Source organism: Halichoeres trimaculatus, unplaced genomic scaffold (assembly GCF_033239565.1).
Source record: "Halichoeres trimaculatus isolate MK-OKI-2021-1 unplaced genomic scaffold, fHalTri1.1 fHalTri1_scaffold_1, whole genome shotgun sequence".
In the NCBI taxonomy this organism is placed as follows: domain Eukaryota; kingdom Metazoa; phylum Chordata; class Actinopteri; order Labriformes; family Labridae; genus Halichoeres; species Halichoeres trimaculatus.
This window is the reverse complement of record NW_027437179.1, coordinates 29760301-29775693: the sequence shown is the minus strand read 5'-3', so window position 1 is coordinate 29775693 and position 15393 is coordinate 29760301. Positions and strand designations below refer to the sequence as shown.

At 38.9% G+C, this 15393-nt stretch overlaps 1 protein-coding gene across 12 annotated transcripts in view; it reads left to right on the top strand.

Moving 5' to 3' along the window:
* Positions 1-15393, top strand: part of atp2b2 (ATPase plasma membrane Ca2+ transporting 2) — a 141477-nt gene that overhangs the window by 97670 nt on the left and 28414 nt on the right. For 5 of the 12 annotated variants that reach the window (XM_074678874.1, XM_074678843.1, XM_074678863.1 and 2 more), the window contains exons 4-12: positions 2531-2788; positions 3493-3618; positions 4465-4590; positions 5032-5064; positions 7318-7410; positions 10021-10062; positions 12353-12517; positions 13526-13740; positions 14552-14794. In XM_074678874.1, coding sequence (XP_074534975.1) covers positions 2531-2788; positions 3493-3618; positions 4465-4590; positions 5032-5064; positions 7318-7410; positions 10021-10062; positions 12353-12517; positions 13526-13740; positions 14552-14794 — 1301 coding nt within the window. The remainder of the gene's footprint in view (positions 1-2530; positions 2789-3492; positions 3619-4464; positions 4591-5031; positions 5065-7317; positions 7411-10020; positions 10063-12352; positions 12518-13525; positions 13741-14551; positions 14795-15393) is intronic. The other 7 variants (XM_074678935.1, XM_074678944.1, XM_074678885.1 and 4 more) reach the window with 6 other exon arrangements.

Here is a 15393-nt window from a genome sequence, read left to right as displayed (position 1 = left end):
AGAGACCATAACAAGGTGCTGAGTCAGCAACATCAGTCATGGCTCCCAGCATTATCTCAGTAATGGAATTCAGTTATCCTGCCAGGGGGACCAGTCATCAATTGAAGGGGCCTTAAAAGGTAGAAATACCCAAGAAATAAGAGGTAGTTAACTCTGTCCTGTCTGCTAAGGTAGTAAATCAAATAATTTCAGAGTTAATCCATTGCATTTGCTTGTTAGACCAGGTTAATGAGAAAGCAAATAAAAAGATGAACTTACTCAGCCAAATAATGAAGTAGTAAAGTTATTGGTTAATTGGAATTGGAACAATCGGTTTACGCCAGCACTTTTCTCTTCGCAGTTTGTGCTTTTATCTTTTCAGCCCTATCGCTTTACGACTGAACTCTCTGCATCATCAAGTCTGACTAAAGCAGAAAAGGCCAAAAGGCACGATTATGATAATCACTGCATCCATCTGCAGACCCATAATAAAGCTTCACTGTAACTTGAGGCACGTAAGAGCTGCTTCTAAACAAGTCCTCTCCATATTAAAAGGGTGTGGATGCATAAAACAGAACAGTTCTTTGAGAAATTAACTTATATAGACTCATTTCAAATGGTTAACAAAAACACCAAATTTATGTGTGCGTGGCAGGAATGTAAGGATATTTATAAACTTAGCACAGCAAGTAAGGCAGTATGTGTTTGGATTATTATTTTATTGGTGTAGCAACCCCTTTTTTTAATGGTGCCACATTGGTACGCAACATGCATTTGTGGGATGAGCAGCAGAGGTGAGTGTGTGGGATGAAAAATCTGCCAAATCTTGTCTGTCAATCCCAAGCAGTTTATTCTGCCGTTGACTCGAAAGGAACTGCCTGCTTTTTATGCTAATTTTCGAGGCAGAGTTAAAAAAAGAGTCTTTTTAGAAACAATACACAAGATTAGGTAGCAAGTTAGCAATGAAAGAATAACCAGGTCACCTTTAATACTGTATTTACTGTAATCATATTTTATCTGGCCATTTGTCTGTTAAAGAGTTTCTCTAGCGCATGATGGTGCAACGTATTTCTCAGTAGCATCACTTTCTTTAAAAGTAAGTTAAATAAGACAGTTAATCTAAAGAAGTTTTCTCAGTTTGTTAAATTTTCTTAAAATTGAGGAAAACTAACTTAAACTGTTATAAATAATGTGTTTTATACAATAAATCTATAGTACAAGAAAATGTAGAAACTTCACCAAAATTTATGTCAATCAATTTTTCCCATTCAATCAGTTTATGTCTATGTCTAATGAAAATACCCCCCCTAACACAAACACATTCACAAACAACGGCACACTTCTCACTGCTGGTTCACTTTTTTGTTCTTTAATTGGTCAAAATGGGCTAAGGGGTCCAGAAATAGAAAGTTGTAGGATGACTTCATTTTCATTTTGTTATGAAACGGTCCAGCCTCAGCAGATGGAGGAGGCTCTTAATTGTCTCTGTATCAAACTCATTTAGTTAAACAAAACCCTGATAACTACAAAGAAGCCTAACCAATGAAACATGTGTTACATCCTGGTTTTTAAGTTGTTGGGGTTTTTTTTATATAGTTTGTGTTGGAATTTCAGCACCATGGACAGCTACAGATGGGCTGTTTTGCTCTATATAAATGTGATCTCTTGGTGCTGCAATCTGTCTGTAGAACTGAGTACTCTGGTAGTGAACGTTGGCTTTGATATTCTAAAAGATCAAACAAAGTATATTTCCTCATTGTATGGAACCACTAAACCAAGCTCGTATTGATCTGAACTCCTCTGTTCTGTACCAGAAAGTCCCAAGAGCATCTGGAGTCCAGTTCTTGGTTAAAGCAGACGCTGCATGTCTATTCTGTAGAATATGGAGACTGCACTAGCTCCCTTGTGAGCCGCAAGTGTTTTATAGTCCAAAGCAAATCACCCCACTGAGGGTTTTTGAAGTCAGCTTGCCAGGAGTGTCTGGCACAATGGCTCCCAGAGTATTACATGAAGCAGCACAAGGAGGACTGGGAATAAGCCTCATTTCATTCCAAAATATATCCCAGTCTGTGAGTGCAGTAGACTGCCGGGCATTCATTTGAAGTAGAGCAAATGAATGAGAGGAGGCGAGGTGAATTCTCTAAAGGTCATTTCAGCCAGAGTAAATTTTGTTCAGGGTCGCCTTTAATATTGAAGAGAAACAGAAAAGAGATTATCGTTTTACTAAACACACACACACACACACACACACACACACACACACACACACACACACACACACACACACACACACACACACACACACACAGAGTTCTCCACAGCTTCAAAGAGATCAGTCTAATCATCTGTAACTGTATCTGTGTGTGTCCTTTATTATGAAGCGTTCATACTCCACTTAAGTAAAATGCATATAAGCATCTGTTTGAAACTTGTGAGTGTTTTCTAGTGTGTAAGTGTGTGTAGACAGAACACTTAGGTCTATATTCATGTATGAAAACCGTACCCTTCAAATGTATGGCGCCCCTGTAATCTTCCTCTTCTTCTCTTGCAGCTTGTGGCATGGCAGCAGGTGGAGTAGAAGACGAGGGTGAGGCAGATGCTGGCTGGATCGAGGGTGCAGCTATCCTGTTGTCTGTGGTGTGCGTAGTGCTGGTGACGGCCTTTAACGACTGGTCGAAGGAGAAGCAGTTCCGTGGGCTGCAGAGCCGGATCGAGCAGGAGCAGAAGTTCCAGGTGGTCCGCGGCAGCCAAGTCATACAGCTACCTGTGGCTGACATAGTGGTGGGGGATATTGCACAGATCAAATATGGTAGGTGTGCAGATTCTAAATCTGGGTTTTGGTTTAAAAAATAAAAATGATTACTGTTTTAAAATTCAAATTCACAGTCTAGTGATTTAAAGAAACCCTGACAAGCTTGGGGGTAGACAACATAAAAAGTATCTCACTTGTCCCCTCTGTTGTTCTTTGTTGATGCCAAAAACAACCAGATGATAATACTTCATATGGAAGATCATGCTATAAACATTTTGTGTACATTTATAGTTTATGTTTTTTTTATTTTTTAAAAATGTTTACCTTTTTCTTGCTAAAAATAATTCTTACATTACCTTTTGTTCCTTATGTATGCAGCCCTTGCTCTCCTTGAAACTTTAAGGCACATTCTGATAATTATAATGTGTTTGATGTGCCCACTGGCTGTCTCTATTGGCATGGCCATTGTTTTGTGTAAAGTCATTTTCATGGTTGAGTGGCTGAAAATAGACTTCCAGCTCATTTCCATGGGGGGATTAAAGTTATAAAGTCCAGGTTAAGCAATTAAATATATTTAAGATACAGTGAGTTAATGTTGGGAAATTAATTAGCGGCAGACAGCAGACTCTAAAAATATGGTCCAAGTCTGTTCTTCCCATGTTAAACTCTGATGAGTGTTTTCAGATATGAAGTGTCACATTTATAAGACAATCTCAACAAGTTTGGAAATACAAATAAACATTGTTCACATATCGTTGCAGGTGATCTGCTCCCTGCTGATGGAGTGTTGATCCAGGGTAATGACCTGAAGATTGATGAGTCCTCCTTGACTGGAGAGTCTGACCATGTCAAAAAGTCTGCAGACAAGGACCCCATGCTGTTGTCTGGTATGTTCCCAGTTCATGGATCAGTGTGCAATGCATGTCAGAATCAGAATTTCTTGTGCTTAATGTGTTTTATCAGAGAAATATGAAAGCCATAGAAAGTGTATGTATTTTGGAAAGGCTGGCTGAAAAGCGGTGTATAGTTATGTAAGCTGTAACTATATAAGGCTAATCTACAAATACATCAGAGACATGATTTAAGTAAGATGAGGTTCGTCAACAGTACTTAATTAAGGATTTATCTGCTAACCTCTCTTTGAATAATCTGTTGTGGAAAAAAATCAAATGAATCATATTTGCCTTACCTTTCACAGAAAAACAAGTGACAGCCTTTCAGGCACTCATTTTTAATCTCCTTTACCTTTTATTTCTTCAGTATTCTGACGGTAGAATGTTCAGCTGTAGTATTCTTAGAAATGAAGGATACCACTGTTACAGAAAAGTGGGTTAATCTCTTCTCACATCTTGGTGTTTTTTTTTTTCCTGTGGATAATTAGCTGTGTGCCTTTTGCTGTCTTCTTTAATTAGCCTCACACTCACCCACATTGACTTGATCTCCCAAAGGTTAATAATGTTCCTGTGTGAAGAGATTATGGACCATGTACAATACATACATGTGCATAAAAGAGTATTGCAATCTTCACTTATTTTCACACGTCTAAGGGATGCAGTTCAGCTATGTTTGCAAGATGAAATAAAAGAATTAAAGCTGTCTGAACAAAGATGTTCCTAAACTTTAATCAATTCATTAGGACACTTAATATACCTATTGTACAAGAAAAATTACCCTACAGAATTTTATAACCCAGAACCAAGTACTGATAGTGACCTTCTGCTGGCCTTTTCCAGGCACCCATGTGATGGAGGGGTCAGGGCGCATGGTGGTCACCGCTGTTGGTGTCAACTCTCAAACTGGAATCATCTTCACGCTGCTGGGGGCCGGTGCAGAGGAAGAAGAGAAGAAAGAAAAGAAAGGTAAGTTCATGATATCCCTGGACAATCTCTAAGAAACATGCTTCATAGGATTCTCCCTGCTGTGCTGCAGCAGTGCAGAGGTAATTTGTCTTTCTCAGTGTTGCTCAGCAACGTACCCTTGAAAAAGCTTTTATCATTTCATTACTTTATGTCCTGACAGTCTGCGTACGCTTCTTGCATAATATCAGTGTTTTTAAATGTTCATTTTTTTCAGAAGGGTTATTAAAAAAACTCGCAAATGTCCACCTGTTAAACATCTACGTAAACACTTGTAGGTATTCTTAGAGCACCTGATAATAAGCTCATAATCTTTGCTGAATGTGTTTAAATAATGTATTAAGTGAGTTTTGGTGGTGCACTTGTGAGCTGCAGTGTCCAGGTTTTTTTGGGTTCAGGTGAATTTTATCCTTACTCTCTTATCCTTCCAAATTCTACCCAAAGGAGGGGCAGTGGAAGACGGACACCAGAACACAGGTAGAGTATCACCTTTCTCTGACCCTGGGAGTAGTACTTGATCCTTTCAAACTTTAACCCCAGTGATCCCTGATAAACCACCAACTTTACTCTTCACCCATTTCCTGTATCAGAGCACTCCCCCTCTCGCTCCAGTTGAAATCACACTTAAAAAGAGAAGCCTCATCATAGATACTGCATCTTTTTAAGTGCTAACAGATGACACATTTCACAGTGCATAATCCCCTCCCCTTATAAAAGGCACTGCACTCATCAAACTAACTAGCTGGCATTCAACATCGGTCCTGTTTCAGAGACGTATTGAATGCAGTGGATACAAAAAGCCTGTCGGACTCATCTCATTTCTGTGTGACAGAACAATGACATGAGAGCAACTGCCTTACCGGTGTGCAGCACATGTCCCAGCAGTGCATAGCAGGGAAGATTGTATGTGTACGTAAACATATCCTAACATTAGTAAGGATTTGTTGCCAGTGTCTAAGACAGACAGTAGTTTCCATGGAAAGTATGTTCATGGTGGCCCTGAAATGCAAAACTCAACAAATTAAAAAAGAAGGCGGAACAAAAGAGAACATTAAAACATAAAAGAGGACACGACTACAAAGAAGAGAGCAGACCAACAGAAAAGTAAGCAGCTATATAGAGGAAAAACACAAACAAAAAGACAATAAAAAATGGGTGTCTGTGGGTGTGTAGAACTAATGCTGTTTGGATAAGCCAACTGCCCGCCTTTCTGATTGGGCCTTCTCATCAGTAACAAATCTAGACACCTGCAGGTGTCTACCGTCTCTGTTTTCTTTTTTTGCTGTTTTTTGCTGTTTTCCCTTTTTCTGTTGTGCCAGTCTCTTTTGTTGTTGAGTTTGTGCACTTCAGGGCCACCGTACATGCTACATGTTCTAAAGCATTTTACCACAGCACTGTGTATAGATAGTCACATTATACGAGGTTACGGTAAAGCTTGTCATCCCATTGCAGATTGAACATTATCCCTCTGATATGAACACTACCGAGTGCTATCTGCATTTTGACTTGTAATTTTTATACTTAAACACTGCTGGGATCTGAACTATGTATTCATCTTTAAGGTTAGATTTAATTAATCAGGTTGATTAAACATGGCCGAATAGTATCCAGTGTCTAGTCAGCCAACATCAAACATTTCCCATGTGACGTGATTTGGGTACAAGATATTTGTTTTGAGTTGTCCTTCACTTGAAAGCCTATCAATTGAAACAACTTTTAACATCAGTGATCTATATATAGCTAAGGAAGTGGCCAAAATTGAAAATTTGATTCTGTTACATAAACTGATCAATAATTTGACACTGAAGTTACTGGAGGTACCCGTGTTCATCATAGGAAGCAGTCTTGTAAGGATAACAACTTGACAATCCAAATGCATAAAAGTTCTATCCTCTCTATTAAACTCAAGACAAAGAACCGAGAATCATAAAGGAAAACAACTCTTGCTCTTTAACTGAATTTCCTGTTATGGTGCTCTTAATTTTTGTAACCGCCTAAAGACACAAACAAAGCCTTGTGGGTAGAAAACCAAAACTACAGGGGAGGATCAGGCAGGAATTTGGATTAAGTTCACTCACCCAGATACTTAGCTGGTTGGCACATGTGTGTTTCCCTGACTAATACATGAGCTGTTGAAGATTTTGTTTACTTTGCAGTGCTGTTTAATTTAGGATTGGCTCTGCTACACCTTTTAAAGTTTTCTTTTTTTTCTTTGTTTTTGATACCAAGAGATATTACATGAATAACATGGTTAAAAATCTACATTGGGACTGATGCACCAATAACAAAAGAAGGATTTACTGCAAACAGCTTAACAAAATGTTTTAATCACTGCATACAATTTAGATAAGTTAAAGAATATCCATTGAATATTACTTTGGTCTTTTTGTAGCTCTTGTTTCACATTTTATTTCATATATTTTCATATATGTTTATGTCTCTTGTCCGTCCAATGCTACACATGTTATTTAACTGACATAACATGAAGTAACTAAATTGCTGTACAAGTTACTACACAATAAAAGATGCATTACACATTTTTAAATTCCCTACCACAACACTAGAAAACAAATACAGTCAATATATGCTGAATCTATTAAATGTGCTATAACCATGTTATTTCTGTTCATTGTCTTGTGTGTGCACTTGCGTGTGCGTGTGTTTGTGCGTGGGTGCGTGCGTGGGCGTGTTTTTGTTCATTCATGTTCGGCCTTCATTGTTACTGGCTAGACTGCTCCCATCCCCCTTTCCACCCCATCGCAACTATAGCCACGGATGGGGCTGCAGGCATTAATGCCCCTGGCAGTGCCAGCCTAATTAATGGTAGGTTGATGAAACCTCTGATCTCTGACCTCTCTCTGTTGTGACTTTTGGGTCTATCTTCCCTCTCCATTCTCCAACCACCCCTGTCATGGGTGCTCACCTCCTGCTCTGCTCTACATGTGCTCTCAGTTGTGTCAGACCCTCTTGTGTCCATAATGTCCAAGCATGTCGCCCTCATCAGTAGAGTGTAGTCTTGATCTTTTTCTTCTTCTTATGGTAGACTTTATATTTCAATGCTGTCGCACACAGCTTGTAATTTCAGTGATCACGGAGGGAGGAATATATGAATACTGAAAGCACTGCTCTTGTTGAAGGAGTGTTTACACTTTTAGACTTTGATTTTTGCACGCATTAAACTGGAACAAACAAAATGTGTTTTCATGTTTCAGGATCTGTACAGATGCAAGTAGTGAGACATTGTGTCTTTTGAACAGGCTAGTGGTTTACATCTCTTATCCCATGCTTGATAAAAAAGGTCAGTAGAGATTTGGCCTCCTGGTGGCTATCTTTGTGGCATTAGAAGTGTTATATGAATTCAGATTTCTGACTGTATACAAGACAGTAAAGACATGTTGCGAAATCATAATGAAGAACCTTTTCCTTTAGTCAGGTGTCCTTTGGGATCACTTAGTGCAAATCCTCCATTCTGTGCTGGCTGAACGAAATGCAAAAGATTAACTTCCTTCATCGCTGCATCACATTCTCTCTCATCTTTGGGCTCCTTGGAGAGCAGAGCTGCAAAATGTTTGTACTCAAGGCCAAAGGGGCGTGCCATTTGCACCATAATGATGACCTTGTGCTGTCCTGGGCTGGAGCAGAGCAATTTGTCATCTTCAGCTTTATTGTGACTGGGGAACTGGCTAATGTGCAAGTGGAGGTGAAACAAGTCATTAATTCTGCACATACAGTACACGCCAAAGATTCTCTGAGAATCTAGTCCTTGAGCTGTGTCTGAGGAATCTTTTTGTGGCATTTGAGTACAAAACACTAAAAGACAGACGTGTATTTTAAAGCCTTGTGTGCCACTGAGCTAAAACTGCATGCCTGTATAATTAAACCTTGGGAGGTAATGGAGTCAACAATGCAAGAATGTAATCTTATCAAGTGTTTTTGTCTTATTTCCGTAAAAATGTGTTCACCTGACCAGTCCAGAAAAATGTCTCATTTTAAGTTATTTTAAGACAAAAATGAGGTCTAAATGGCCTGAAACAAGTAAAAAAAAAAAATCTGCCAGTTGGGTAAGAGAAATTTGCTTTTATAAATACATTATTCTAATCTTGACAAGCACATTTCTTTTACCTATTGGCAGATTTCTTTACTTGTTACGGGCAATTTAGACCTCATTTTTGTCTTTAAATAACTTGAAATAAGACATTTTTCTGGACTAGTCAGGTGGGTGTGGCTCATATTAAGAGTAAAAAGACATTTTTACTGAAAATAAGACATAACACTTGATAAGATTTGAGTTTTTTGTAGTGTACATAGATATAGTTTCTGGTTTTATAAACATTGTGACTGAGGCTGAAGACTTGAAACTTTTGCAAAGGATAAAGATGTTTTGGGCATTTCTGGTTACGGTCCTGTAAAGGATCTGGTCTTTAACTTGAAACAGTACTGTTTGATTGTTACAGACATTTAAATGAAGCCAATGCTTGTTCAAGAAATGCAACAGCATAACAAAGTTGCTGTCCCTGAACTTAAATTTCGATTTTCCTCCAGTTGATCTTATGTAACTTGACCATGTGGGAGACTTTCCTTCAGGCCCTCTCCCTCTCCCTCTCTCACTCTCACTCACTCACTCACTCACTCACTCACTCACTCACTCACTCACTCACTCACTCACTCACTCACTCACTCACTCACTCACTCACTCACTCACTCACTCTTTCTCTCTCTGTCTCTGTACCATCCACATCTCAGGTCTGCTTCCCTCTAAATGTGTGATCTTGCATGTGCTTTCAGAAGTTCCCTCCTATGCATGCCGTCCCTTTTGTGTGTAATGAATGTGTCTGTGTGTTGTGTACTCCCCCTCTCTGTTAGTCTTGATGTAATGCACTATTCGCTCAATGTATGAATATGTCACTGTATGCTTCGAGGAAATACCTTAAACACTCCTGGATAATATTTGTGGATTTAAAGGTGCTCAAAGCATTAGGTCATAAACAAAGAACACGTCAACAATCCTTTTAAACAAAGTCTGTTTTTTTAACGGTCATCTTCCTCGATATTTGTCTCTGAAAGGCAAAGCAGGACTTTTCGATTACCATTTTTTTTGTGCTTGTATAGTTAAATAAATTCTATCAAACTCTGTTTTTCGTCCCCCTTAATACATGAAAAAGTGTTTGTCTGTGCTTAGTGTTAACTCTCCGTGAGAAAGGGGTGTTATTCACCCCTTGCCAGTGGCTGTAGCTTGTTTCTACATTACATCACTTACATATCACAAGCTTCTCTATGTGACTGTCACAGAGATGTTGTATTAAAAGTCATTTTCCTGTCTCTCTGTCTGTGATTTTGGGTTCTCACTGTGTGTGTTGTCCCTGTCGTGATTAACTGTTTACTTGTCTGCCTTGGTTATTTTTGTTGTTATCGTCTTGTATGTCTCCATCATAGGTAAAATGCAAGATGGCAATATGGAGAGCAACCAGATTAAAGGTAACCAAACCATATCTCTCACTCCCTCCTCCTTTGCCTTTTCTGTCTCCCCCCCCTACTTCTTCTTCCTCTTCTTCCTTTTCTCCTCATCTCTCTCCCCTCTATGCTGTTTCGTGTAAGCTCTGGGTCAAACACAGGTGGAAAAGATCAGCTGCTTTGTTTGTTGATCCCTACACAGCCGGTTCAGATTCCATGAGAGTTGCACAAAGTCTGACCAGGATCATCTCGGAGTATCTTAAGTGTTTGACCCTGGTTTCACCTGCAGCAATATTAGGGTAGAAATCACTCCTCCTCACTCTGTCTTCCACCAGCGTGTTGTCCCTGGTCTGTTGTTGTGTTGATGTTCTTGTTGTGTTGTTAGCTTGTCTTGTTCTGTATGAGACAAAAACAAACCTGTCCTTCAACTGCTGTTTCTGCCTCACTTAGCCCTTTTCCATCCAAAATAATCCAACCTTTCTTTTTGGTACTCTTTTTTATGCCCCACACTGGTAAAACCTTCTCAGCGTTTTATTAGTTTTGCGCCACACACAGTATGACATGAATTCTCTGAAATTAAATGGATGCTATGTGCATAACTTTATTCCTGTTATGGTAAATGTAGATTAATATCAAATGAAAAGGAAGCTAATTTTGGCTAACAAACAGAAAAAAGGTTTAATTTCCAGTAACAAAACTAGCAGGTAATTGCTGATTAAATATTTTCTGATACTTTTTTAATGTTATACCTGTATTTCGATTTGAGTAATGGAGAGCTAGAAAAGGAAGAAGTTTCTCAGTGAGGGTCGGTAAGAACTTCTCACACCTTGGGATGATGATCACAGGCTTAACAACGTTTCAAAGACCCTCTAAAAGAGCATATTAATATCACTTTTTTGTTTGGTACAGGATCCAGGAACTTTTATTGTCCCTTTTTTAAATGGAAGTGGGATAAATGAACAAGCAGACAGTTAAATGAATGTCACACAAAAGAAGGATTTTCGTAAACCACAAACATGTGCCTCATTGGGATTGAAGAACTGGGCTGAATTGATTCTTGGCAACAAATTACATTAAGCACAGAGCTCAATGTGTGTCTGACTGTCAGAGAGATGGGGACAGAGAGAGGTAATTGAGGATTTGTTTTGCAGCGTTAGCTGCAGTTTTAAAGAGATATAGGAAAGCTTGTTTTTGTTTGGATGTGTAACACTTCCTAGAACAGACAGAGTGTTAAATACTACTCAGACTGTGAGGACGGATGACCTAAACTAGCAGTGAAATGTCACTGTGTATTTTTAGCACATGATGAACAACTGTTTGGGTTACAAATATATGACTCATTTCATCAGTTTTAATTCATATGCAAGACAAAGACACTCATTTTAAATGCATGAAAAAGTCTGCAGCCTATAGATGTGTTGTTTGTTTTCCTCCCTGAGATTTTTTTCAGTAAAATGTTTATGATGTGTTCACATTGATTTTCAAGGTTGTGCTGTTCCACAGAGTATTTTCGAAATCCAAGTTTCTCTTTATTATGCGGGACAAAGCCTCTATAAGCTACTTTCTATTCATTTTTACATCATAATCCAAACTTTACATCAATGGAGTGATTGATGCTCACTAATCATTTTAACCCCATTCCCTTCCAAAGTAATTTCAAACTGGATCCATATTAAAACTCAAGCAGCTGACCAACTGAAAACTGATGTACAGTGAATAAAACTATGTTGTTCTCATTTAACACTTTCTTTTGTTCTTCTTTTCTGGTTTCTTGCTCTTTGTTTATTCTTTTGTGAAGCACAATGAGTTTTCTTTGTCTTGAAGAAATATGCCACTGTGTTTAGAGGAATAACTTTTCACTTAATGAGTCAAATGGCTAGGCGTTAGGTTTTAAAACTCTGGATTATTCATGGCATACTGTAAATATGTGTCCGTGAGGAAAAGATACAGCTTATGACAAAAAATATGACAGTGTTTCCCAGCAAAAGCAAAAAGGAGACATAGGGTATCTTGGATTTTTAGTTTTTATTTGTAGAAAACAATGTTAACACTCCTCTTTGATTTTACTGTGAAGACAATGCACGGGCAAACAAACAACTCTTGTTATGGTATGTGAATGCTTCATACATACCAATTATTTTCCATCCTGTCACGGGGTGTCATATGATCTCCTTTGGTTTTGAAATCTAAACTGTATTTGTGGAGCTATTGATTGCTGAAGTTTAGCTCCTTGTTTGCTCCGATGCTGTCATCTACATCTCTAACATTGCTTTTATTGTTGTTTTTTGTTTTGTTTTGTTTGTGGTGTTTACAGTAAAGAAGCAGGATGGGGCAGCTGCTATGGAGATGCAACCTCTGAAGAGTGCTGAAGGCGGAGAGGCTGATGAGAAAGAAAGGAAGAGGGTGTCTGTTCCGAAGAAAGAGAAGTCCGTGCTGCAGGGGAAGCTGACCAAACTGGCTGTCCAGATTGGAAAAGCAGGTACAGCAAATTGTGCATGAACGAGTCCATCAGTCAGTCAGGCAGTTAAATCAGGGACAACAAGGCACTGAACCATCATCCTGTCACTCAAAGCAAGCTGTTGCACTGATAAGACTCCTCGCTTACTTGCTTAAAGCATTTGAATCAGTCTTAGTTATAAAATCGAAGACTTTAGTTTCCCGTGATGTCCCCCACAGACATGATAAGTCCCTGTGTTGTTATTAATAGTTTGGGTTTTTCAAGCAGTTTTTGGCAACATGAACTGAAAACCTTTAACATTGCAGTAGGTCTTTGCAGTTTTGAGCAACAAATACCTACATGCCAACATGCCCACACTGTGGGTGTCCTCTCAGTTGCAACATAGTGGGATTGCAGTGGAACACTTGATAGTCATGAATATTACTTTCCTAAAATAATCACACAAGAAATAATAACATTTCTGGACCAGTCTAGGGAACTAGAATCATGACAATCCTCGAAATGGACCTTAAAATTTTTTAAGGAGTCAGAAAACCATACATGTGATGACCATCTGTCTGTCTTATTCAGTTCGTGAAAAGTTTTGATTTTCATATGAACCACTGAAAGGAGAAGTCTTCTTTTTCGAGTGTGCCATTACATCAGCTGTTGTCAGCCTGAGTGATGGAATGAGGACGTGGTGTCAGAACAATTAAACACCGTGCATGGATTAGCATAAAGGCAGCACAAGATCATATGGCCTTTTTGCAGGTCTGGCAGAAAATCTGTGGACTTATAACACTTCTGGGCCTGTCAAGAAGTTATGCCTGTATTTACACAACACTACTTTTTTCTGCTCTTGATGCAGTTTTTAATATGCCACACCTGGTCTGTGCGTAGCTGATGAATTATGTGCCTTACTCTTTTTGAGAATGTGAATCAAGTTTACTTTAACACGTGTGTAGGACACATGATCAAAAAGAACTAAGGCTTTCACATTTCATGATGAATATCTGTCTGTAAGCTGAAACCTTTTGTATCATTTCTCAGGTTTGCTCATGTCAGCCATCACAGTCATCATCCTGGTCCTGTTCTTTGCTATCGACAACTTTGTGATGCAGAAGCGCCCTTGGCTGCCAGAGTGCACTCCAATCTACATCCAGTACTTTGTCAAGTTCTTCATCATCGGTGTTACTGTGTTGGTGGTGGCCGTGCCAGAGGGGTTGCCTCTGGCAGTCACCATCTCCCTGGCCTACTCAGTCAAGGTGAGGGGGAAGGAACGCATAGACAGGGGCAGGGGACTGTCAGTTAACACATGGTACATATATCGTGTCACTGCATTCAGAAAACTGATATCCAATGAAGTGTTTCTGTCTTATTTTTAGTATAGATCTCATATAAGACTTAATATGAGCCACTTTCACCGTGTAAGTCCAGAAAAATGTTGTATTACAAGAAATAATACCTAGGGGTGAAATTAAATTTCCTATGTAGTTTCTTAAAATAAGAATAACATTTACATTAAACAAGCAAAACAGCTTTTTATACACCACTGGCAGATTTTTCGTAGTCTTAACAAGCATTTCAGGCATCATTTTTTCTTTTAATATCTTGAAATAAGACATTCAACTCAGTTCTTAATCTGTACAGTACACTTTAAAAGATACTGAAAAAGGAGGGCTTTTTCTTTTCCCTTTCTTCTTTTTAATCCTTATTTTTATCAGCATAATATTGTTTCACATCACTTGTAAATGGGCTATATGTTTGTTTTGATTGGCTTGCAGACAAGGGGATTGAGTTCACTGTGTTAATAGCTTTTTGATTCACAGCTGCTGACAGAGATATCAATTCTGATAAAGGCCCGGTCTAGAAATCACATTTGCGTCCTTGAAATAAGTCATACGACACAAAATATTAGCACAAGCTTTTTGTATTTGTGGACATGATATGCATTTAAGATTAAGCAGCCAAGTGGCAGATGAGCAGACAGGCATGTGTAGAAGTTGCTAACATTTAAACTGTTTTTGTATAAGCAGTGAAACACATCATGACCATCTTGTCTTGTCTTACCCTCAGAAAATGATGAAAGACAACAACTTGGTGCGCCACTTGGATGCGTGTGAAACGATGGGCAACGCTACAGCCATCTGCTCTGACAAGACAGGCACGCTAACTACCAACCGCATGACGGCTGTGCAGTGTTATGTCGGAGATGTGCACTACAAAGAAATCCCAGATCCCGGATCTCTGCCACCCAAATCACTGGAGTTATTGGTCAACGCCATCTCAATCAACAGCGCCTATACAACCAAGATTCTGGTAAGCCATCTGTGGTGGTAGTTATTGCAGAGGACACATCAGCTGAATTTCATCCAGGAATTTAAGATAAATTTAAAAGGAAATATAATAGCACTGCATCGAAATACACCCACATGACCATAATTTATTTAACTCTTACAAAATGATAATGAAGTATTTTATATGGAAATTGCAACACTATACACCCATCCATTTTTATAACGTACGTACATGAAATGCAGAACTCTCTGTGAACTCTTAATCATAATATTTCAGGCAATCTATTATATCAAAGCCTATTTAGTTAAGACTTAAATTTCTCAGGTTACCTGTATAGATATAAGCTGTGAGTGCTTTTTGTATGAGTGATGACAGCAAATGACAAAAGCAGCCCTGAAACGGTGAGACAGCTCTGCAGTGCTTTCTTCTTGGCGAAGCAAGCCGTCTGTGCCCTTGGCTGCTGCTTTAGATTCACCAAGCATTCACTCAACTTGTCACCTTTAGAACAGTTTTGTTATTTGGCCTTATCTAATATTCAGACCATAGCCGAATTTAATTGAATCCAATCAGGCTAAGTGCTTGAAATGGTCTCTTGTTTGCAGTGAATGCAGCAAAGAGAG